The 25,753-nt window shown below is 42.7% G+C and overlaps 1 protein-coding gene across 1 annotated transcript in view; it reads right to left on the bottom strand.

The window, feature by feature from the left end:
* Nucleotides 1-25,753, bottom strand: part of PEX26 (peroxisomal biogenesis factor 26) — a 34,057-nt gene that overhangs the window by 6,402 nt on the left and 1,902 nt on the right. Inside the window, 4 exon segments of the mRNA XM_030215050.1 lie at nt 8,309-8,455; nt 15,208-15,530; nt 21,960-22,083; nt 22,086-22,099. Coding sequence (XP_030070910.1) covers nt 8,309-8,455; nt 15,208-15,530; nt 21,960-22,083; nt 22,086-22,099 — 608 coding nt within the window.

Below are 25,753 nucleotides of genomic sequence, written 5' to 3'. Positions count from 1 at the left end.
ACTGGGAAGCAAATTCGTTTGTGTGAGGCACAATGCAAACCGCTATAACTGCATTGAATTAGCACTGGTTAAATAAAAGCTAACAGGACTAAGGAAAAACCAATGAAAATGCTTACCGTACACAAGAAAACGCTGTGCTGCTTTGTGAAACGAAATGTATGGCAAAACATGAAACCGGAAGTAAAGATGACATCACTTCCCCTGTGATTGGAACGAACCATTATTAAGGAGATATAGCACATGCGAGTGGTGGGGTCTATACTTAATGGTATGATCGATATAAGAGACTCCACTGCTAAAAAGGGGTTAGTGAAGACAATGGGGCGCACATAAAGCTATAGGTGGAATCTAACAACAATAAAACAAGAGATTGGACTATATAAACCATGTGATCCCATATGTAGTTCCAGCTAACTACAGAATACAAATGAAAAATAAAAGATAAAAAATAAAAATAGCGATTCAATTGTTCGACATGGACAAATAATTTTGTAAAAAAATTTTTTAAACATATATATAGGTCCTCGTATACAATGTATATGCTATAAAAATAAAAATAAAAATAGTAATAATCCTGAATGATGGAACAAAATAATAATAATGGAAATGAAAAAAATGAATATGAAAAACCAAAAAATGTGTAATAGAAAAAAGACAGGCGACTGGGAACACTGAACAAAAATAAAAGCAAAAATGAAAATAACAAGGATGATCATAAAAAAGGACTGAAATCCATGTCCATATTGAGTCCATGCGGTGTGGCTGTACCTAATGTATATATAGTTCTCTGTTCTTCCCTTAGCAGTTTCTCATCCATATTACCACCTCTCCAGGACATAGATATTTTTTTGAATACAAAAAATTTTAAATGTTCAATTGTATGATTTTTTTCAACCCAATGAGTCACCAGGGGGGCGCTATGTATCTGCCTTGTGAGGCAACTCCTATGTTCTATAATTCTTGTTTTTATGGCTCTCTTAGTTTTTCCTACATAGAGTAAGTCACAAGGACATATTATGATGTAAATAACTCCAGTAGTATTACAATCTGAAAAATGTCTGAGAGTGTAGTTTTTGTTATTATGTTTACTGTGAAATGAAGTGATAGTAAGTGAGTGTTTGCACACTGAACATCTCCCACATGGTATATGGCCAAAGGAATCTCCTCTTGTGGAATGGGGCTCTGGAAGGGTAGAGGGAACCAAAAACTCTCTAATGTTGCGGTTGCGGGCGTGTGCAATGACTGGAACTTGATTTGTAAAGCAGGTATGTGTCTCCAAAATATGCCAATGCTTTTTAATGATGTTTCTAATGCCTCCTGATAAATGTGAATATTTTAATGTGCAAACCAAATCTGGGCTTAGTTTGTCTGGCTTGGCAATCAGGAGATCATTCCTGTTCTTATTAATGGCCCTCTTTAGACTATTATTAACACATGCACGGGGATATCCTCTGGAGCTGAACCTGTTGGACATATCAACAGATTTAGTTTGAAAATCGTCAAAATCTGTACAAAGCCTACGCAACCTCAAGAACTGTGAATAAGGTAAGTTTTCTTTTAATGATCTTTTGTGAAAACTAGTGAAATGTAAATAGTTATTCTTATCTGTAGGTTTCCTATATATAGTAGTTTGAACCCATATGTAGTTTTTTGTATCAAAATGTCCAAAAAAGGAATCTCACTATGGTGATGGTGCATCTGAAAACGTAGGTTGGGGTCCCTGGTGTTCAACCAAGACATGAACGAGGATAAACTATCTATGTTGCCTTTCCATAGCAGGAAGATATCATCTATATAGCGTTTGTACATTCTGATCTCTTTTTTATATGGGTGTATTCTGAGAAATCTCTCTTCAAACTGGGCAACATATAGATTAGCAATATCAGGGGCCATGGCTGACCCCATAGCTGTGCCTTTAATTTGTTGGAAAAAACTGCCATCAAAACCAAAATAGTTCTTAGTAAGGGCAATAGTAGCCAAGGCAAGAATGAAATGATTAGGAATACGTCGCTCATGGGTCCTTCTCTTAAGTGTATTCTCTATTACTATCAGGGCTTCCAACTGAGGAATATTGGTATAGAGAGCTTCTATGTCCAGGGTCACCATAGTAACATCTTCAAGATCTCCATCAAACATTTCTAAAATGTTGATCATATGGGATGAGTCTCTAACGTATGAGTCAATCTCTGGGACAAAGGGTCGTAAAAAATAGTCTACAAACTGAGAGAGAGGCTCTAAAACTGAACCGTTTCCTGAGATGATAGGACGACCAGGTGGGTTATCTAACCTTTTATGTATCTTAGGAAGAGTATATATGGTGGGGATAGAAGGACACTTAACTGTAAGGTAATTTTTTTCTTTAAGAGTGATATACCCAGCATCGAAAGCAAAGACACTAATTCTAATATGTCTTTCTGAAGTTGGTCAGTAGGATCTTTTTCCAGTTGGATATAATATTCTAAATCAAAAATCTGTCGGTGTATTTCCATGATATATTCTTGTCTGTTTTGTATAACAATAGCTCCACCCTTATCTGCTGGTTTTATGACAATATTTCCATTATTATTATTTTGTTCCATCATTCAGGATTATTACTATTTTTATTTTTATTTTTATAGCATATACATTGTATACGAGGACCTATATATATGTTTAAAAAATTTTTTTACAAAATTATTTGTCCATGTCGAACAATTGAATCGCTATTTTTATTTTTTATTTTTTATCTTTTATTTTTCATTTGTATTCTGTAGTTAGCTGGAACTACATATGGGATCACATGGTTTATATAGTCCAATCTCTTGTTTTATTGTTGTTAGATTCCACCTATAGCTTTATGTGCGCCCCATTGTCTTCACTAACCCCTTTTTAGCAGTGGAGTCTCTTATATCGATCATACCATTAAGTATAGACCCCACCACTCGCATGTGCTATATCTCCTTAGTAATGGTTCGTTCCAATCACAGGGGAAGTGATGTCATCTTTACTTCCGGTATAAATCCTTCCCTTGAAGGTGGTTTCATGTTTTGCCATACATTTCGTTTCACAAAGCAGCACAGCGTTTTCTTGTGTACGGTAAGCATTTTCATTGGTTTTTCCTTAGTCCTGTTAGCTTTTATTTAACCAGTGCTAATTCAATGCAGTTATAGCGGTTTGCATTGTGCCTCACACAAACGAATTTGCTTCCCAGTACTCAGCAGTCATTTAGGCGCCTTTATGGCCTGATCTTGTGCAATGCCGATAGCTATGTAGTCTGTTTTAGTAGTTTATATCATGCCCCACACCGACTATTCCATTCATTTTCATTGTTATATATTTTATCTGCAATAATCCCCCCCTTTTTTGATTTACACCTAGGGGAGCTACGTCAATATTCCCTTGGGCACAGTTTTAGATATTTTTAGATGTTAATATACATTTTTAGACTCATTTTTTTAATATTCCGTGTTGATAGTATTGTTTCATATTGTCTTCATATGCTCTCATATGTATTAACGGGTTCTTGTGTATGATAAGCATTTTTATCGATTTCTCCTCTGCCTTTCCAACTTTCATTAAGTCTTCACTTAAATTAGTGCTGATTTAGTGCAGTTATTGAGTTTAGCATGGTGCCTTACATAAACTAGCGTACTTTTCAGCACTCAGTATTAACTTTGGCGTTTTCATGGCTCGATCGCGTTGTATCGCTGATAGCTATGCTGGCTGCTGTAATAGCTTATAGCATGCCCCACACCCATTCTTCACCCAACGTGTAATTAGACTCTGGAATTCGTTGCCGGAGAACGTGGTACGGGCGGTTAGCTTGACGGAGTTTAAAAAGGGGTTAGATAGATTCCTAAAGGACAAGTCCATAGACCGCTATTAAATGGACTTGGAAAAATTCCGCATTTTTAGGTATAACTTGTCTGGAATGTTTTTACGTTTGGGGAGCGTGCCAGGTGCCCTTGACCTGGATTGGCCACTGTCGGTGACAGGATGCTGGGCTAGATGGACCTTTGGTCTTTCCCAGTATGGCACTACTTATGTACTTATTATTTTTTCTTATTTATTTTTTCTCATTTCGATTGGCATTTACCTTTTATTTGTAATTTTGCCCCCTTTTTGATTTACACTGAGGATATTTATGTCATCATTCCTGTGGGCACAGCTTTATTTATCTTTACATGCCAATATACTTTTGCTGACTCTTATTTTATATTTTTTATGGTGACAGTATCGTCTAAACATGGCCTTCAGGTGTACTCTGCCAGCATGTAATGTGGTTCCTTATGCACTTTTGCAAAGGTAATATTATTTTTCAGTTAGGTGGTTCCCCTATGTTATGGTCCATTTTTCTTAGTAGTTTATGGTCTTCTTTTTTAATATATGCTATTTTTCACAGTAATATCAGGCAATTCTTTTTTCTGTTTCTCCCATCCTTATCATTTTATGGTTCATCACCTTTGACATTTGCTGATTCATTTGGCATCCGTGCCTTGTTTTCATTTTCATTTTTTTATTTTTATTTTCATACCCGTGTGGTCTTCTTCATTATTCTCCATCATCAAAACAATTTTTTGGGATCCCTGTCCATATATTCTATGTTTCACTTTTTTCAGTATCATTTCATTTTGTTGTATATGTATGTATGGAGAGTATGTAGTGATTTATGCCTTCGCTTACATATTTATTATAGATATCGTTGTTAGCAGCTTTAGTGCTTTTTTTCATCTGATCTACAAGGTACTTTTTTCTACAGATAATACTAGGTATGTCCTCTATATTTATACTTTATTATGTTGTGTATTTTATTCCATGCCTTGTCCTCATTATCTCTATGTGGTACAATTTCATATCTTTACATAATTCAATATTCTTTATTCTTTTAAAGTCATATACTCTTATATTTTTATCATATATTTTTTATTATATATACTTTGCATCTTTCATTCTGACGTTTTATTTGTCTAAATTTGTACAAGAAATTGTATATGGATGTTCAAGTTTTTATTCATGTTTTTAATTATAATTGTATTTTTATGCATGTCTTTGTATATTATATTATTTTATAGACCCCTGACGCAGGCCTCACGGCCAAAACACGTCACGTGTCGGGTCATTTCTGCTACTGTCAATAAAGACCTTGTTCAGGAAGACACTCATTGTGAGAGGACTTTTTTGGATCCACTGTGTGTTTTGCCTTTCATTGGTTTTCCTGTGGAGAGTTCACCTTCTGTGGGTGTTTGCTAGTGGAATAGCAACATTCCTTGGTGAATCTCAAATAGTAGCAACATTCCATGTAGAATCTCAAATAGGGAAATGGAAATGGGACTTGATATACTGCCTTTCTGAGGTTTTTTGCAACTACATTCAATGGTTTACATATATTCAGGTACTTATTTTTGTACCAGGGGCAATGGAGGGTTAAGTGACTTGCCCAGAGTCACAAGGAGCTGCAGTGGGAATTGAACCCAATTCCCCAGAATCAGAGTCTGCTGCACTAACCACCAGCCTACTCCTTCACTAGCAACATTTCATGTAGAAGCCTGCCCTTGCAGATCAGCAATGCAGCCGCGCAGGCTTCTGTTTCTGTGAGTCTGACGTCCTGCACGTGAAACAGAAGCCTGCGCAGCCGCGTTGCTAATCTGCAAGGGCAGGCTTCTACATGGAATGTTGCTATTCCCTCTACATGGAATGTTGCTAGTGGAATAGCAACATTCCTTGGTGAATCTCAAATAGTAGCAACATTCCATGTAGAATCTCAAATAGGGAAATGGAAATGGGACTTGATATACTGCCTTTCTGAGGTTTTTTGCAACTACATTCAATGGTTTACATATATTCAGGTACTTATTTTTGTACCAGGGGCAATGGAGGGTTAAGTGACTTGCCCAGAGTCACAAGGAGCTGCAGTGGGAATTGAACCCAATTCCCCAGAATCAGAGTCTGCTGCACTAACCACCAGCCTACTCCTTCACTAGCAACATTTCATGTAGAAGCCTGCCCTTGCAGATCAGCAATGCAGCCGCGCAGGCTTCTGTTTCTGTGAGTCTGACGTCCTGCACATACGTGCAGGACGTCAGACTCACAGAAACAGAAGCCTGCGCAGCCGCGTTGCTAATCTGCAAGGGCAGGCTTCTACATGGAATGTTGCTATTCCCTCTACATGGAATGTTGCTAGTGGAATAGCAACATTCCTTGGTGAATCTCAAATAATAGCAACATTCCATGTAGAATCTCAAATAGGGAAATGGAAATGGGACTTGATATACTGCCTTTCTGAGGTTTTTTGCAACTACATTCAATGGTTTACATATATTCAGGTACTTATTTTTGTACCAGGGGCAATGGAGGGTTAAGTGACTTGCCCAGAGTCACAAGGAGCAGCAGTGGGAATTGAACTCAGTTCCCCAGGATCAAAGTCCACTGCACTAACCACTAGGCTACTCCTCCACTCCATGGAGAACATCTGAAGCCAAAATCGTACTACTAATATTAGTAAGAGGAAGACAGGAGGGTTGCCATAGGGAAAATATTTTCCTAAAACTTTAAGCGGTAATTTTTTGAATATCCGCATTAGTGAAAAGCACTTGTGGACTTTTCACTATGAAGATCTTGCCAAATTTTCAAAGCAAAGGTACAAGTGTCCTGTCGCTTTGAAACTACTCCATGAATTTATGTGCAGACACTCACATCTATTATTTGGTGTACAGAATTTTTCTGAGGTGAATACACGGATACTTGGAGGGCCGCATTAACCACTCATGGGGCCCTGGACAAACTTCTGTAGATGGGCCTCCCTCCCCCAGTCCAATAGCTCCCTGTCCCCTCCCCTGGTCCAGCAGCACCCTTTTCCCTCCACCTCCTTGTTGAGCAGTGCTTGCTTCCCAGGGATAAAAAGCAGCATAAAGGCATGGGGCCACCATAGGTCTGTGTCGCTGTGATGTCAGAAGCAGCAGGACCAGCCTTTATGCTGCTTTTTATCTCTGGGAAGCAGCTGCACTGGGAGAGGGGAAGGGAGAGAAGGAAGATGCTGGGACCAGAGTGGGCCCTGTCCTCAGAGCCACTTTTACTTATGGGCCCCTGTTAAGCTCAGCCCGGGGCAGTTGCCCCATTTGCCCACTGGTAAAAACAGCCCTGGATACTTGTGAACAATCCATAGCATGTGCATGAAGTTTCTCAATGTGCCTCTAAGGGACACCTCCTCAACATGTGAGTAAAATTACATGCATCCAGGCTGTATGCACATAACTCTACTCACACACGGGATATGAAACTGTACAAAAGCCCAATGGAAAGGAAATGGCCCTTCTGTCATGACCATGAGTACATTCATCAAAGGTTCGACAAGATTTCATAATCTAACTTCTTCTTGGAAGGAAGAGAATGTAGAAGAACCGTGAGCTCTCCTGCAGTAACACACGACTTACACCATTGCCTTCTGAAATCCCCCCCATTACCAACAGATTCTACATTACTGAGCCTACGCTACATTGACTACTGATACAAGACACAGGAAATGGAGGATTAGAAAAGACCCTCTAGGCCACTCCCTGGGGCCGATGCTTAGATCAACAGCGCAGAACCCATACCACTGGAACAGCGCAGAAAACTAGCTCGCCAATGCTCAAAGGAAATGGTATTCAAATTATATATGCGCTGTAAAAGTGAAAGCAAGGGGGGGAGGGAACACGCTACGCACATGCACAGAAGAGTTTTGCAGTAAGCTCAGCTCTTGTGCGCATGCACCAGGCAAACCCAAAAGTGAAGCAAACATTAGCACCTGTTTTTTGAAACCTTTAAATATAAGCTTTTCAAATTTTTTTTTTTTTTTTTTTACTTGGAAAGCTTATATGTAAGTGCAGGAAACAAGCGACAAAGTCTGCTTTCACTTTCGGGTTTGCTCTGACTCACGCATATTCATCTCTCACTACCAGCGTTTAGGGGCTTGCATGGGCTTCCTTCTGCTTCCAAATTAAATAAAAACTGGCAGATTTTAAAGAAAGAATCGTGAAAAAGCCTCTCTTCAAACACCCTTATGCCTGTTCCGAGCTGGAGTTAGGTTTTCAGTGGTAATGGCAGCTTTGTTTTGTGTGTTGTTCCCTGAGTACTTGGAGGGAATAGGGAATGACCTCATTAACATTTGTTTGACTACGTTTGCATGCTATTTGCGCTAACCTTTGGCGTGCACATTGTCTCCCATGCTACAGCCTTCTGAGCATTCTGTGTTCACTAACGCCGATGCAAATCGCCTCTTGCATCAGCATTACGTTTTTAGCATCGGTCCGTTGTTTAAGAAAAGATCATAAACATTCTTGCCATCACTTACCAGGATCTAATCTCAACACAATCAGGTAGACTATCAGTGCAGTCAAGATGACTCTTCTGAAGGGCACGGAGTGCAAACAGTTCACGAATGATTTTAGTACACTCTGCAAAAGCTTCAGTATACTCACAAGTTTTTTTGGTACATGGCCTGGGATCAAAACAAAAAAACAGAATGTTACGCAAAGGAAAAAAAAGATGAAACATTTGAAAGGCATTGCATTAGATCACTTGGGGGAAGAGCGGGCAGTCTTTAAACTGTCCATGGATTCTGTGCAAACGAAAGCAAACATAAGCTTTTGAAACATCATTTGGTTAAAAATTCCCATGGACTTTTGCAGCTGCTTTTTGTGCGAGTGCTTTTTCCATTTAAAATACTGCATTGAGAACTGAAAATAATCCCCCGGTCTTCTGCCATCCTGAGGTACAGTCTTGGTTGTCCAGTGGAAGTGCCATTGTTTCGTGCACTTCTATTAGGAAGGTGACAAGTGATCCCTGGGGTGGCTATGCAGTTTACAATTTCTATTCATTCAACATTCAAGACATCTTACAAAAGGCAAAACTTGGCTTAAATTTAATGGAAACCCGGGCCTCAGAATCCAAATAAAGAAAAAAAACTAAATTCATGGTCATTATCAACCTATTTGACCAAAACGACTGCAACAGTTTCACAATTGACAACACTTCATTCCCATTGACAATAATCTGAAAATTCTAGGTATAATTATAGACTAACATTTAACATTTGATTCTCAAGTTTCCTCAGTAATCACAAAATCTTTCAGGTCTTTTTGGAAACTAAAGAGGATCAGACCCTATTTCTCATCAGAAACATTCAGACTATTGGTACAATCATTAACATTATCCCAATTCGATTATTGTAATGCCATATATGCTGGCTGGAAGGAGTACCTACTGAAAAAATTCCAAATAGCTCAAAACATTGCGGCCAGGTTCATATACAAATTCTCTCATTTTGAAAGTGCCTCCCCTTTATTAATCAAATTACACTGGCTTCCCATCAAAGCGAGAATCACCTTCAAATTATGTACCTTTACCTTTCAAATACGAAATGGCACATGGTCCAGACTATATGGTACCATTAATAAACTTACTTCAAAGAAACACTAAATATGAGGCAAAAAACTATCTCAGACTACACCTCCCAAATTGCAAAAAAGTGATCTACAAAACTGTCCACTCTGCAGACTTCACTTATCTAGGAACCAAATGGTGGAACTCCTTATCACCCAAAATAAGAAATATACAGGAATATACTAGATTCTGCAAAATCCTTAAATCGTTCCTATTCAAACAAACCCTCACAAAGAAAAACCACATCTCAAACAATTATTACCTGAATTGGTTACCATTAAATTTCTCTTTGCTTCATATACAATTTCTCATTCATAATAGATTTTCTAAATGTTAGACATCCATAGCTATATCCCAGTATGTTTATGATACGGTATTGTAATATTGGATTCTTACAACAAATTACTTTCTTATGCATTATTCTTTGTTATGTATCCTATACTGTTTATTGTAAGCCACATTGAACTCAAAGTTGTTTGGGATAATGTGGGATATAAATGTCACAAATAAATAAATATTACAGGTACTTTATACTGTCCTCAATGGACTCATAATCTAAGTAATATATTGTACATGGGGCAATGGAGGGTTAAGAGACTTGCCCAGGGTCACGTAGAGCTGCAGAGGGAACTGAACCTGGTTCCCCAGAATCTCAATCCACTGCTGACCATCGGGCAACAGCGGGAATTGAACCCGGTTCCCTAGGTCTGCAACCCACTGCACTAACCCATTAGGCCGCTCCTCCACTCCGCTCTGGTCACAAGTGAGTTAGAATAAGAGACAGCAGAAACGCTGGGCAAAATTTTTTTTTTTTTTTTTTAACTATGTTGCTAGGGAGTGGGGATTCACATTTTAAACCACCAATTTAAGCAAGTAAATTGAAAATTAGACTCTCGGTGGGCAAGTCAATTACTAGTTCACAGCAGTTACCACCCTACAAAATCCTGAAACCACTGCTTATGTTGCTGTTCGTGCGACGTTATTACCTCACACCACACGGTATGCAGCATGGAACATCTCTCGGTATGTGATAAAGATTGCCAGTGAAAATATGGGGGAGAATTAAGGCATGAAGAATTAAAAACGTTTTTTTCTTAAGCTTTGATTCTCTTAGAGAAACTCTATTGCCTTTCCTGTATGCCCACCCTACCATCCTGGACTATCACACTCCACTGCAAATTCCCCTTCCATATGAATATTTACATTTCCTACAGTAATCGTTGAAAATGCAGGAGCTGGCATTCCCCAACTGATTCTACCTGCCCAAGGATGAGGTAAACAAATGAAAGATTTTAATCGTATTTCTGTAAAGTAACTGTGTAATGGATCTTTAAGAAAGAAGTGTGACTAGTTGGGGAGAATTTATCAAAGCTTTAGCGAGCGCTAATTTCATTAGTGAGCGCTACATGTTAAGATGCCCATTTTATACCTAGGAGCTTCTTAGCATTCACAGGCAGATGATCAAAAGCAAACACCGGCACTAGAGGCTGTTAGCGCCATACTAGCGCCGGCGTTTGCTACTGCCCCATGATCAGAGCCCTTGAGCGCGTGAAACAACGTGCTCGAGGGCTCTTAGCACAAGTAGCATGCAAATGCATGCTAAACAGGGCTCTTAGCGTAAGTAGCCTGCAAATGCATGCTAATCAGCGCTTAACGCATTCATCCCCAATGATCAGTGTCCAGCGTGCCAAAGATTGGGTTGCTGGCTGTGACAAACCCTACGCCAGCTCCGAGCTGGCGTTAGGGTTTGCAGATCATTGGGGAGGAATGGTGAGCCCTGTCCAGCATGCATTTGCATGCTGGCAGGCCCCCATACCCCCCTACAGCAAACCTGCCAGCGAGGGAAGTTGAGGACGTCCAAAATTTGGACGTTTCTGTGACGGGGCAGTTGAGGACATCCAAATTTTGGACGTTTCGGCAATAGGCAGTTAAGGACGTCCAAAATTGGATGTTTCTATGAGGAAGACGTCTTCCTCATAGAAACATCCAATTTTGGAAGTCCTTAATTGCCCATTGCCGAAACGTCCAAATTTTGGACGTCCTCAACTGCCCCGTTGCTATACCTCCGACACCCCTTGAAATTTGGCCGTCCGTGCAACAGGGCAGATGAGGATGTCCATCTTCCGATTTAAAGATGGGCGTCCTTCTCTTTTCATTGGTCTCCAGCCCAGACCTGTCAAACAAGTGCGGGAGGATTGTGCTGAGCGCATGCTCAGGCACAATTCTCCCGCACTTCTACCCCATAATCAGAGAAAATTGCGCTGCTTAAATTTGCATGCATTATCTCTGATCATAGGTCTAATAGCGCCCTGCGCTGTTCCAGCGCTATTTTAGAGCGCTGTTGGGAACAGCGCGGGGCTTTTGATAATCTGCCTGTCAGAGTGCTAAAGCTTTGATGCATTCCCCCCAGAAACTTGAAGCCTTAACAACTGCTTCTACTGTTGACAAGTTTTCAAGTGCATAGTGGCTAGGTGAACTGTGGGCCCTTTCTAGGACAAATTTGACTGAATTTGGTAGGAGATAGAACTTTGGTAACAGTCCAGCTGAATTTCATTCATTTCCATACACAGAAAGGGTCTCCTCTGATAAAGAGTGGGGCTAGTTCTGAATTTGCAGAAGTATTTGGGACCCACATGTCAAACAGAAAATGATATAAGTACATAAGTATTGCCATACTGGGACAGACCAAAGGTCCATCAAGCCCAGCATCCTGTTTCCAACAGTGGCCAATCCAGGTCACAAATACCTGGCAAGATTCCCCAAAAGTACAAAACATTTTATACTGCTTATCCCAGAAATAGTGGATTTCCTCAAAGCCAATTAATAATGATCTATGGACTTTTCCTTTAGGAAGCCGTCCAAACCTTTTTAAAACTCTGCTAAGCTAACCGCCTTTACCACATTCTCTCGCAACGAATTCCAGAGTTTAATTACAAAATTGACTAAATATCGCCCCTCCCACTGTATATTTCTGGAGAAAACAACATTATTAGCACATTGTCTTATGATATAGAGGTTAGTTTTGTATTATGGCATGATCTAAAAATAAAAACTATGTAAACAGATCGTGCTACCAGATATCTCAAAACTGACTGCATCATTCAGATTCTTTTAAGCTTGGCTGCTCACTGAAGCCGCATTGAGCCTGCATTATGTGGGAAAGCACGGGGTACAAATGTAATAATAATAATAATAACAACAACATGAGCAAAAAGCTGGACAAATGCGTTGAATAGTTGGCATGGGAGTGGGATTGGCACTCGTGCATGCATTTTCTAGAATACCACATAAACATCAATTGTTACTGGCACATATATGAACATAATTACATCTGCCTCGGTGCAGGTGTAAATGTCTGTGCCTGCTTTCCCTGGGGTAATATAACAAAGGTGCATAGACACATATAGGAGGTAATTCAGTAAACAGTGTCCAAGGTTAGGTGCTGGGATGATATAAGTACATAAGTATTGCCATACTGGGAAAGACCAAAGGTCCATCAAGCCCAGCATCCTGTTTCCAACAGTGGCCAATCCAGGTCACAAATACCTGGCTAGATCGCAAAAAGTTCAATACATTTTATGCTGCTTATCCCAGAAATAGCTGTCGATTGCATGAAATCAACAGAAAAACTAGTCTGCAATAGTGTGTTAACACAAAATCTATGCTAATGAGGTAATGACGTAGGGCAACAGCCTGACCTGTCTTTTGTAAGCCTATAAGGCCAGAACTAAACAAACACGGATTCTACTGTAAAGTGTTATGGACCTGTGACGCTGAAGTGTGGAGTGGCCTAATGGTGCGGGGAACTGAGTTCGATTCCTGCTGCTGGAGAACCAGGTTCAATTCCCTCTGCAGCTCCTTGTGACCCTGAACAAGTTACTTAACCCTCCGCTGCCCCAGGTACAACATCTTTCTCTCTTTCTCCTTTGCGATGATATGTCGTGGTGTTCCCATCCACTCGCTATTGCTCAATTCCAATCATCGTGCAACCAACCTCGGTGAAGACCCTGACAAACGGCAACCGAAGAACTGTTTTGGTTATAACTTTAAACGGTTGCACGATGATTGGGATTAAGCAATAGCACGACATATCATCGCAAAGGAGAAAGGGAGAAAGAAAAAGAAAGACAAAGTTCCTCTTCACAGGTTCCAATGATGCACCACTTGGGGAGGTTTAAAAATAGCCTTTTTTTGCTCATTTTTTTGTGGTCATAGTTAGATTGCAGTTTTTCTTTTCTATTTGAGCATTTTCTCTCACAGCTAATTTTTTTCTAAAGGAAGGGTTTTTCTGAAGAACCAATGATTTTTCTCTGTAATTGAGAGTTTTTTGCATTGGTTCGTTTTTTTATCCTTCTTAGTATTAATAGAGGGACCGAGGATAAAAAGCTGCTCCAATTTATAGTTGAGACGCACCCAATATGGGAGAAAGGATTCTGTAAAGAATTGTCTCACTAGGAAGCTCTGAGGTCTCTGGTTTTGATAATATCTATTTATTGTATAAACGGACCGTGAAATAAACAGCTCAATTAACAAACTGGTTTTTGGATTTGTAGCTTTGCATTTTACCAGTTTGATCCCTCATTCAGTAATTGAGCATAATACTAATGAAATATCTAATAAGCATTATTTGTTACTATCTAGGCTAATGTACACTTAATTTATATCTCATTAATACTGACCATAAAAAAGCTTGAAACACTATATTTATGCCCATTGACAGCTAATATTAAGACAGTTTAGCATGTTGTCCTCTAGGAAACAAGCCTTTTGTGTTATGCTAGAAGCATATACTTTTCTAAGCTGCTCATGCACGCACTCGGAACATAGCATAACTCAGCTTTAACAGCATAATAAAAGTAAGGCCACATAACTATGAACAGTCATTGCTGAGCTGTGAATCCTTGTGCACTGCTTCCTTTATGGGAAGGCCTATTCCCCAACCGTACCACAGTCAATCAGTATTATTGATAGTATGGTGTTCCTAAGAGCCAGATACGATAACTAAACAGAAGGACCCTGGGGTAGAGGGGACAGCAGAGAGTCTCAGCTCTGAGTCACCAACTGGCCACACTTAGGATCAGGGCCGCCGAGAGACTAGGCCGGGCCCGGAGCAAGGCCCCCCCTCCTCCGCTGCCGCCCCCCCCCCCCTTGCACCCCTGCCGCTGTAGTCCCCGGTCTCACCTGCCTGCCTCCACGGCTCCGGGCCCCCTGCATTCAAGCGGCAGTCGCAGATTGTCTCTCTTCTGGCCTTCCCTCCCTGTGTCCCGCCCTCGTCTGATGTAACTTCCGGTTTCTGCGAGGGCAGGACACAGGAGGGAAGGCCCGAAGGGAGGCGATCTGTGACTGTCGCTTCAAATGCAGGGGGCCTGGAGCCAAGGAAGCAGGCAGGTGAGACCAGGAACTGCAGCGCCAGCCGGGCCCGGGGAATTTTGTCCCCCCTACCCCCCCTCCTCTCGGCGGCCCTGCTTAGGATGCATACATATTCGGTTTCAATGGGGAGCATCAGTCTATGGCTCCTAATAGTCAGAGTACTGCTACGATGGCTGGGCTTTGTAGAAGGATGAAACAATACTTGAAAGAGAAAACTCACCAAGTAGTTGAGAATGGATGTTCTAGGCCCTATAGCCAGTGGAGGTTGGCTCCAATTGAGCTGAATGCTAAAAGAAGCAGAAGATAAAGCCCCCAGCCCCCTCTCCTCCCCAAAAAGCGAGCTACAAAAGCACAACTTAAAAGCACAAGCTAAGTTCCTTACTGCTGAGAAGAAAAACAGACCATGTCTCTAGACTAAGATTATCAAAGAAATCTTACCTGCCTGCCATACTTTTCTTGTGACCAGATGCTCTTTTTCAATCTGCTCTGATTTTTCTGGTGTGTGAGGCTCTGCCCAGTGCTGCTGCCTCTCTGCAACAGTTCTGAGGGTGACTGTTTGCTGCTCTTTGCTGAACACACTGCAACTTTTCACCAGACTCTCAGCCTCTGCAAACTGACCCAGAGGCAGCAACACCTGCAAGAGGTACAACTCCACTACTGCCCCATACCCGGTCAGGTTCTGATTGCCTTCATCTCTCAGCCAATCGCCTCCAACCTCCAGCATCACATGGGGCTCCTCCACTTTGCTGTACAGAAGGATACTGAAGAAACATCCAAATAATCAAAACAATCCATTAGAAAAACCAGAGATCTCTGTTGTTCAATATTTTAATAACAAAACTTACTGAATCAATTGACTGAGAAGTGGAGGAGTGGCCCAATGGTTAACGCAGCGGGCTTTGAGCCTAGCGACCTGGGTTTGATTACCACTGCAGCTCCTTGTGACCTTGGGCAAGTCACTTAGGGGCCCTTTTACTAAGCCGCGTAAGCATCTATGCACGCCAAAATGAAGTTACCATGTGGCTCTTGTGGTAATTTGACATGCATATCGGGCGCGTGTCAAGTGGCATTTGATGTGTGTAGGTCATTACTGCCCGGTTACCGCGTGAGACTTTACTGCTGGGTCAATGGCTGGCAGTACGGTCTCAGACCCAAAATGGACACACAACAATTTTCATTTTGCCTCACGTCCATTTTCTGGGAAAAAAAAAAAGGGCAGTTTTTTTACAGGTGCGCTGAAAAATTATTCTGCGTGCGCCAAAAACATACATCTAGAGGAATGACAACTAGTCAGCTAGACTACAGTTACTGCTGCTACTGTCTCAGGCAGCTGGCTGCACATGGAAGTCTCTGGAAAATCGCTCAGCTGCACGTGAAGTTCCCTACACGCATGCACCAACAGTCATGTGACTTCTGATGCTGCAGGCCCGTGCATGTGTCACACAGTGTAAGTCCTCATCAGCCAGGGCAGAGAGGGCTTAGTTCTAGGGAAGCTTTCCCTGCAGACTGATTGCAGACTTACAGAGCAGTGCCAGCCCATCTCTGCCAAGGAGCTACACCAGGTCCTGCAACCCTGGCAGCTGGGGATAAGTGAGCAGAACTAACGGAGGGGTTATGGGCAGGAACAGGACCTCGCTGAACACAACGTGCACATGTGACAACTTCAGCGCTCCAGTACTGCTTCCTCCAAGTTCTCCTCACTTCAATCAGTGTAGCCACACTTGTCTGTTGTTAAATTAGGAGAGGGAGGCGGAAGTAGGGCCAACTCGGAGGCTCTAGGCAGGCGAGAGGCTAATGGTACATTTCCTCAGCCAATCATATTGGGGAGGGGGGGGAGCGGGAAGGCAGGACTCGGGGTTCCAAGTGATGTCTGACACTGGCTTGCATCTAATTGGGCCTGGACTTCCGGTCACAACTCAGCAGTTTCTGGGACCGGATGTTCGGACCCAATCAGCTGCAAGCCAGGTCTGACATTGCCTGTACAGGGGGAGAAACAGAGGTATGGAAAATACTTTTTATACTTTCTAAACTTGTACTTCATTACTAAGTACAACAGCACAGCTTTTTTTTGTAATAAGTAAAAAGTATGACGAAAAAAATAAAAGTCCTGCCAATTGTACTTAAGTACTGTAACACATTGAGGCATATTTTCAAAGCACTAAGCCTTCCAACTTTGGAAGGCTAAGTGCTTTGAAAATATGCCTCATTACTACCTATCTCTGGCTATGTCTATCAGCAGCAGCATAAATAACTAACCAAAACGCTTCACAAATGCTGCATTTGGAATTTGCTAAAAGCACGTTACATTCAACTCACAAGTGCTCAAGCGGTGGCTTGAATTAGAAACTAGTTCAGTGATAGATGACAAAGGGCAGCAGTAAATGGAGTTTACTCTGAAGAAGGGAGAGTGATGAATGGAATATTTCTGGGATCTGTCCTGTTGATGATTCTGTTCAATATATTTGGGAGCAACGTTACAAAGAGGCTCAGAGGAAAGATTAATTTCTTTTGCAGATGAAAAAGATTATGATAGAGTAGACAAAACAGAGACGTGAGCTAAGAAAACTTGAGGAGTGGCTGAGCGCTTGGCAGCAACATCTCAGTGCAAAAAAGCAGTCTCATGCATTTGGGGTGCGCAAATCCAAAGATGCAACACTTAATGGGATCGAGATACAAGCAGGAAAGAGGCCCTTGGGCAGTGGTATTCACCAATGGCCCTCAAGGGCCACAAAATTTGGAGTTTCGGGATTTCCCTAACAACATTATATGCATGCAGACTTATCTTGTGCATAATTTATTAATTTGTTACATTTGTATTCCACATTTTGCCACCTATTTGTAGGCTCAATGTGGCTTACATAGTACCGGAGAGGCGTTTGCCGGCTCTGGTGAGAACAAATACAAAATGATGTTGTGGTAGGATAAAGTTCATGTGGCACAGCCACAATTAGGGAATCGTACAACGGAAGAGTTATGTCCATTACGTACTTTAGTGTTGTTGTGTCGCAGAGATCAGGCATTTAGGTTGGATCGGCAGGGTATGCCATTTTGAACAGGTTAGTTTTTAGTGATTTCCGGAAGTTTAGGTGGTCGTGCGTCGTTTTCAAGGCTTTTGGTAATGTGTTCCACAGTTGTGTGCTTATGGAGGTAGAAGCAGTGGCGTACCGGGGGGGGGGGGGGGGGGGGGGGCGGTTCGCCAGGGTGCACGCTGCTGAGGGGGTGCCGCGCGCCTGTCATCTCTGTAGTTCCTTGCTCTCTCTCTGCCCCGGAACAGGTTACTTCCTGTTCCGGGGCAGAGGGAGCAGGGCCAACGGAGACGACAGACACGCAGCACCCCCCCCCCCCCCCCCAGCAGCCAAGAAGGCACCCTGGGGAAGGGGGGGGTGTTTGTGCGCCGAGGGGGTGAGTTGATGCGCTGGAAGGGGGGGGTTGATTTGCTAGGGGGGGGTGTTGATGCTCCGAGGGGGGAAGTTCATGCGCCGGAAGGGGGAGGGTTGATTTGCCGGGGTGGGGGGGGGGGGTGTTGATGCGCTGAGGGGGGGAGTTCATGCGCTGGAAGGGGAAGGGTTGATTCACCGGGGGGTGTCATGCTGCACCCGGGGGGGGGGGGGGGGTGCGCAGCGCCGATCCGCCCCAGGTGTCAGCCGACCTAGGATCGCCACTGGGTAGAAGGGATATGATGACAGAAGAGAATTTAATGGCAGTAAAACAGTATGACAAGGGGTTAGACAGAGCTGTAAAAAATGCTAGGGTGCAATGGGAGAGGTACATCAATGAAGCCCTTCTCCACAGACTGCAATACTCATGGAGGGCAGCAGATTTTCAAGGTTGCTTCTATAATGATAGGCAATTCATTATTCAAGGCTTTGTGAATTAATAACAAATCCTGAACTGCATCTACCACATCACAGGAAGCCAGTGAAGAGCAGACAATACAGATATAATATGTTCATATCTAGAGCACTTTACCACCAATCGAGCTGCTGTGTTCTGAACATTTTGTGTGCGATACAGGTTGCTAAGTAGGTAACCCTATATCAAGGAGTTACAATGCAGCATTCCAGTGCTCTGAATCACTGGTCTAAAATTCTCAGAAGACAGGAAATCCCTCAATCTTCTAGCTAATCACAGTTGGTTCTAATTAGAGATTTCAATTGTGGACGCAGAGATAATGAAGTCTAACAACAAACCCAAACAGTGAAACTCCCTAAGTATTGCAACAGAACGGTCTCTAAAAAGGGGCTTGATACCGCCTTTGATCTAGTTTAAAAGAATACTTGGGACTTGCCCAAATTTAACTGAAAATGGTTTGCTTTCATCCATTGTTTTATGATATTAATACAAGAAAAGATGGCGTCACAGACTGCACGATATGGCACAGTATGAACTGCAGGCTTTTTAAGTCTAAAAGTAAACCAGATTGGATGTGTTATAAGCAATTATGGCATACTCTTACCCTAAAGAGTAATTTCAGTGAGCGCCAGTGAGTCCTTAGGGCCTTACTAGATGCAACTGTTTGGATTTTAGGGCTGTGGTTTAGCTACAGGTGGGCACAGACCCACCCATTCTTGGGTCGGGCTCACCCTGTTTGGCCCCTCAAAACAGTTCAGTGGTGGCTGCCTTGCTCCCCCCTCTCCTTTACTCCTGGATCAGGCTTTTGTTGTTCCCCCCCCCCCCCCACCTGAGGCCTGGCAACAGATCTCCTCCCCATTCTAACTTAGCTTCTTTCCCAACAGCAGCAATGATGAATATCTGCTGCCTGTGCCGGCCCTGCAGGCTTCCTTCCCTCAGCTGCATCCCACAAGAGGAAACAGGAAGTGATGTCAACAGGACCAGCACAGGCAGTGGATGTTTATTGCTGCTGTTGGCGGCAAAAGTGCTGAGGTAGAGTTGGGGGGGGGGGGGGGGAGCAAATCCCAAAGGAGAGGGTTATGCAGGAAAAAATTGTGTGTGTGTGGGGGGGTGGGTCCTGGAGTTTTGGAAGGCCCACCTATCTTAACTCTGGGCCCATCCCAAATGACAGGTCTGGCAACAACCCTGTTTTAGGGTCCCATTCCTCTTTATTAACAACATTCACCGGGATCTTGGCTCACAGATATCTGGAAACTTCTGTAGCACCTAAGGATATCTGTGTGTCTGAAAATCGATGTGTTAGAGAGGTTGTATGTAGGTATGGCTGTGAGTATGCTTGTGTGGTAGAAGAGAGAGAATAAAAGCAGGAGTGAGTCAGAGTGCATGTATATGAATGGGAAAGGGAAGGGGAGTATAATGAAAAACTGGGGTGTGATGATACTTTGGTGCTCATTTTCAAAGCACATAGGATCCCATCCTGCTTATAATCGAATGAGAAAAACGCCCAAGTTCCGACCTAAATCGGGAGATGGACGTTTATCTCACAAAAACGAATAACACGGTATAATCGAAAGCCGAACTTGGACGTTTTCAACTGCACTCCATCGCGGAAGCGTACAAAGTTGACGGGGGCGTGTCGGAGGCGTGGTGAAGGCGGGACTGGGGCATGGTTATCACCCGAACAGAGATGGGCGCCTTTCGCCGATAATGGAAAAAAAGTATGCGTTTGTAGCTAGAATTTAGGGCACTTTTCCTGGACCCTGTTTTTTCATGAATAAGGTCCCAAAAAGTGCCCTAAATGACCAGATGACCACCAGAGGGAATCGGGGATGACCTCCCCTGACTCCCCCAATGGTCACTAACCCCCTCCCACCACAAAAAAATGATGTTTCACAACTTTTTATTTTCACCCTCAAATGTCATACCCACCTCCCTGGCAGCAGTATGCAGGTCCCTGGAGCAGTTGTTAGGGGGTGCAGTGGACTTCAGGCAGGTGGACCCAGGCCCATCTCCCCCTACCTGTTACAATTGTGCTGCTTATGCTTAGTCGTCCAACCCCCCAAACCCACTGTACCCATGTAGGTGCCCCCCTTCACCCCTTAGGGCTATAGTAATGGTGTAGACTTGTGGGCAGTGGGTTTTGAGGGGGATTTGGGGGGCTCAACACACAAGGGAAGGGTGCTATGCACCTGGGAGCTCTTTTACCTTTTTTTTTTTTTTTTTTGTAAAAGTGCACCCTAGGTTGGGTGTCCTGGCATGTGAGGGGGACCAGTGCACTACGAATCCTGGCTCCTCCCATGAACAAATGCCTTGGATTTATTCGTTTTTGAGCCGGGCGCTTTCATTTTCCATTATCGCTGAAAAAGCAAAAACGCCCAGCTCACAAACTGTCGAATAAAACATGGACGTCTATTTTTTTTCGAAAATACGGTTTGGTCTGCCCCTTCACGGACCCGTTCTTGGAGATAACGCCCATGGAGATAGACGTTTTCGTTCGATTATGCCCCTCCACGTAACTTTGTAAGTCTATGTGCTTTGAAAATGACTCTTTGTCTCTTCCGACACGTTTTTGTATTTGTAAACTTTTGAACAATCAGAACAAGTACAGAGTCACACATGAATCTTGTTTCCTTTTCTTGAAATAGTTATGACAACTATTGTATCATATGAACATATAGAAATGTAATGGCACTCTATGGCCACCTATTGTGTCTTTATAGTGAATGTCTGTAGTGTACGCAATTCACAATTAAGACCTCTCGGAAATTCGGGGGAATGCAACCTGAGGTATCTGTATTAACGCCTAATAAGTCCTATCTCCTATTTTAATTTTGTTAATTTTTTTTCTTATATTTTAACCTTCTGGACGCTGATGTGGCTGGATTGTTGAAATGTTGTATGAAAGGTTGGGCTTCCTATAATTTATGGTGTTCCTTTCTGTTTCTTAATTTTAGTTTTGTAAACTGCCACGATCATTTGCGGTGTGGCAGGTATAGAAAGTTTGTTTTTAATTAAAAAAAAAAAAAAGAAGAGAAACCACATGCTCAATTACTGAACTCATTGAATTTTCAACCAGAGCAAAAGAATTTTAGATCATCAACATAAGGCCTATAGTTCAGGCCCTAGACATGATAGTATGGAATCATATAGATATTAAAAAGCATGGCTGACAAGGCATTCCTGACTAACGTAACCAGGTGCAACTATCCTTTCCCTGTCTCATCTGAAATTGGCATTTATTCAAAAATAAATGGAATCTATACCCTGATCCTCCAATTTTTCCATCTCACCCCCAAGTAGTACTATCGTCAATCTGTAAAATCCCCGTAAGGACTTACCACATCTCCAATATTTTCACAGGTAGCTTTTCGGGAACCTTGTAATACTGCAGCAACCAGGAGAGAACCTCTCGCCAGCGGTTCATCTCTGCCAGCGCTTGCATTCCCACAATGCACAGGGAGGCTTAATCTCCTCACACCTAGTCAACAAGTAGAGCAAAGAGGGAAAGTAGAAAGGTCACACATGAGATAGAGCAACTGAAACCCACCAACTAAGACTTTTTACAACTGTATGCTCTTTTACACTATTGTAACTAAAAACAGCATTTAAATAACAATTTACTGTAAATTTTGATGTTTTAGTAACCCCTTTGATATTCAATTGAAAAGCAGGTTAGAAAGTATAGTAAACTAAGTACAACTCATTAGTACCACTGTCGCTTTATAATCTTGTATCTCTCCATAGATCATACGTGTGCCACAACCTACATAATAAGTAATGCCATACTGGGAAAAGACCAAGGGTCCATCGAGCCCAGCATCCTGTCCACGACAGCGGCCAATCCAGGCCAAGGCACCTGGCAAGCTTCCCAAACGTACAAACATTCTATACATGTTATTCCTGGAATTTTGGATTTTTCCAAGTCCGTTAGTAGCGGTTTATGGACTTGTCCTTTAGGAAACCGTCCAACCCCTTTTTAAACTCTGCTAAGCTAACCGCCTTCACCACTTTCTCCGGCAACGAATTCCAGAGTTTAATTACATGTTGGGTGAAAAACATTTTCTCCGATTTGTTTTAAATTTACTACACTGTAGTTTTCATCGCATGCCCCCTAGTCCTAGTATTTTTGGAAAGCGTGAACAGACGCTTCACATCCACCTGTTCCACTCCACTCATTATTTTATATTACCTCTATCATGTCTCCCCTCAGCCGTCTCTTCTCCAAGCTGTGTAGCCCTAGCCTCCTTAGTCTTTCTTCATAGGGAAGTCGTCCCATCCCCGCTATCATTTTAGTCAATATTCTGCCAGCAGTGGTCAGAATTTTTTAAGTGCTGAATGTCGCCAGCTAAATTTGCCCAGGATATTCAATGCTGGACCATCTGTGGGTAGTGGCATTGAATATTTTGGTACAACTGGACATGTACTGAGCACCGAGACTTATGATGTTGAATATCAATGAGGACCCACATAAGGGGAACACCATATTCCATCCCCTCCCAATTCTGATCATGATTCCATCCCCCAAAGAACATGGCCTCCTTCCAGACCTCCCCCCGTCCTTTCGGCCTACCTTCGTCTTCCCTAGCGGTTTAGTGGTCTTCCCAACACGGCTGCCATGACCTCTAGTGGCAGTCTCATGGTACTACAGTAGTGTTAGAGGTTGCAGCAGCCATTTTCATTCTGGAGCCAGCAGGGGGCAGAGAGACTGGGGTCACTACTGCCTGAAGACCACTAGACCACCAGGGAAGGTGAAAGTAGGCCTGCAGGTGGGGGGTGTTTCCAGAGGAGGCCATGTTCTTTGGGGGAGGGGGGCAGGAGGAAGTTTGACTCTTGGCTGGGGGAGGAGCAAGTGGAGAACACAGGAATCCACTGACCGTGCCCTGGAAGCTAAGCAGATGCCAGCCAACATTCAGTGTCACCACCCACACAGCTAAGTGACCAAAGTTAGGACAGACTTTTGTGCGGTGCTGTTTGGTCACTTAGCTATGTGGGCATCAGCAATATCCTCCTGCCCAGTTTCACTTTCTACGGTAAGAGCCAATATTCAGTGGCACTGCCCAGTTATGTGCCAAATTCTGGCAGAAGGTCCACTAAGTACAATTTAAGCAGACGGGAGCCTCTACTGCCTGCTTAAATCACTTTAAATACTGGACCCCACAGAATATACAGAGGAGGAAGAGAAGAACCCCTTTCCTTCCTGGCTCCCACTGCCACCATCTCAGGTCCAGTTGCCTGCTGTCCTTTCTCTAAATGTTTGTCCCCTAACAAGCTCTCCGTACCTTCCTGGTCAGTACCAGTGCACGTGGAATCAGGATACCTGGCTTGCAAGCATTTAAAAAAAACCTCCATTTTTAATTTGCAGACCCATAGAGGGAGAAAGAGGTGAAAGGGAAACATGAAATTCAATTCTAAGGCTATTCTTATTTTGGTCTGCAAGCCTCATCATTTACGATTCAGAAAGTACAGAATCATTTTTCTGCTTTTTTATTCAGGAAATGAATAAAATCCATGTAGTTTTTATAAACCTTTCTGGCTAACTTTAAAATTGTACATAGGTGCTCATTTCAAAGCACACAGACTTACAAAATTCCATAGTAACATATGTACTTTGTAAGAAGTCTATGTGCTTTGAAAATGAACCTCATGATCTAATAAAAGAATGAAGATCTGATGTACAATCTGCCTTTTTTTTAACCTATTTCTCCTTTTTCCCTTGCACTTCCAGATCATTGGGAACAATAAATGGGAGATCTAGTGGCACAAGCCTTAATCTGCACTACACAAGGATTTCCCCTATTCTATATTCCCTCCAAATTTCCTTTAGTTCAGTCATTCCAATTACAGTCTCAGGCTGGGGAGTCATGCCTCAGGCTTCTTCTAGAACACTGCAGTCTTGGGCCAAGATCTGGCCATCAGGCATCACCACTGCACAACGGTTATAACAATGGACATCCCCAACCACCAATCAGTCCCAGACGCACAGCACCTGAACCAGGACCAGAGGGCTCAGGGCAGAAATTTGCAAGGGCCCCCCCCCAAAGCCTGCCAAGAGGTTATGTTGCCTTTACTTCTGGACAGGAATGGGGCCCAGGACAAGTATCCAGTTTGCAACTCCTAATGCCAGCCCTGAACTGACGCTGGGAATTGAATCCACGTTCTGTGACATGACAATGGCTAGTGCTACCACTGAGCTGTCAGGTTGGTCTCATAAAGGAAAAACACACGGAAATCAAGCAGATGGGGAGAAATGACTAGGAAATTATTCTTGCCACCCTAAATTCACTCAGTTACACGCTGGTCCTGGAGGCACCCTAGCCAGTTCAGGTTTTCAGGATATCCACAATGAATATTCATGACAGAGATTTGCAGGCATGGGAACCACTGGTGTGGTGCATTTCCCTGTTTTAATACCAACTTCGGCCTCTATGTAAAATGCTTTCAATTAAATGAGCATCATCCTAGATGTAAAACAAGTTTGGCAAGATGTACCCTTTGGAAAGTCCAAATGTGTTCTTTGTGGATGCTACTGCTACAGCTCTCCAATGATGGACTGTGGCTTTGTGCAGCTGCAAGAATGAGCCAATTTTCATGTGTAAACCCAATCACATTAACTCACTTTTACGTGGAGAAAACAGATTTATGAAAGTACTGGGACAGATTCAGTAATAACAAGGAACTGCAAATACTGAATGTTACATAACTGCTATTCTCCTTAGTTTTTGATATATATATTTTTTAAAACAAACCTACATTTCTGAACCACCAGGGAAAAGGCTGAACCAATCCACCTGCAATATAATGATTAGAAAATGCTTATTTCAGGGCACATTTTAAATTCTCCCCCTTATTTCTTACTAGTGAATATCTGTATTTGATTATCTAAGGAAAATGCATCTTTCTGGCTGTGGCTGTTCCCTCTTGAAAAGCAGTGAAATAGGCCACAGAGGCCATGGCCCCTACCGACAGTTTGACCCCACCCTACAGCAGCATCCAGGAAAAAGGGGCAGCAGGGAGAAAGGGGCTGTTGAAGAAAGGTGGCGCAGGTGGAAATGTATTGTTAACAAAAAGTCTGCACGTGTTTTTATGGCCGCACAATGCAGAGGAGCATTTTACGCAGAAGATAACCCTGCAC

The sequence above is a fragment of the Microcaecilia unicolor genome, chromosome 9 (assembly GCF_901765095.1).
Source record: "Microcaecilia unicolor chromosome 9, aMicUni1.1, whole genome shotgun sequence".
Classification (NCBI taxonomy): Eukaryota; Metazoa; Chordata; class Amphibia; order Gymnophiona; family Siphonopidae; genus Microcaecilia; species Microcaecilia unicolor.
Note: the sequence above shows the minus strand (reverse complement) of the source record. Positions and strands in the feature narration are given on the sequence as shown.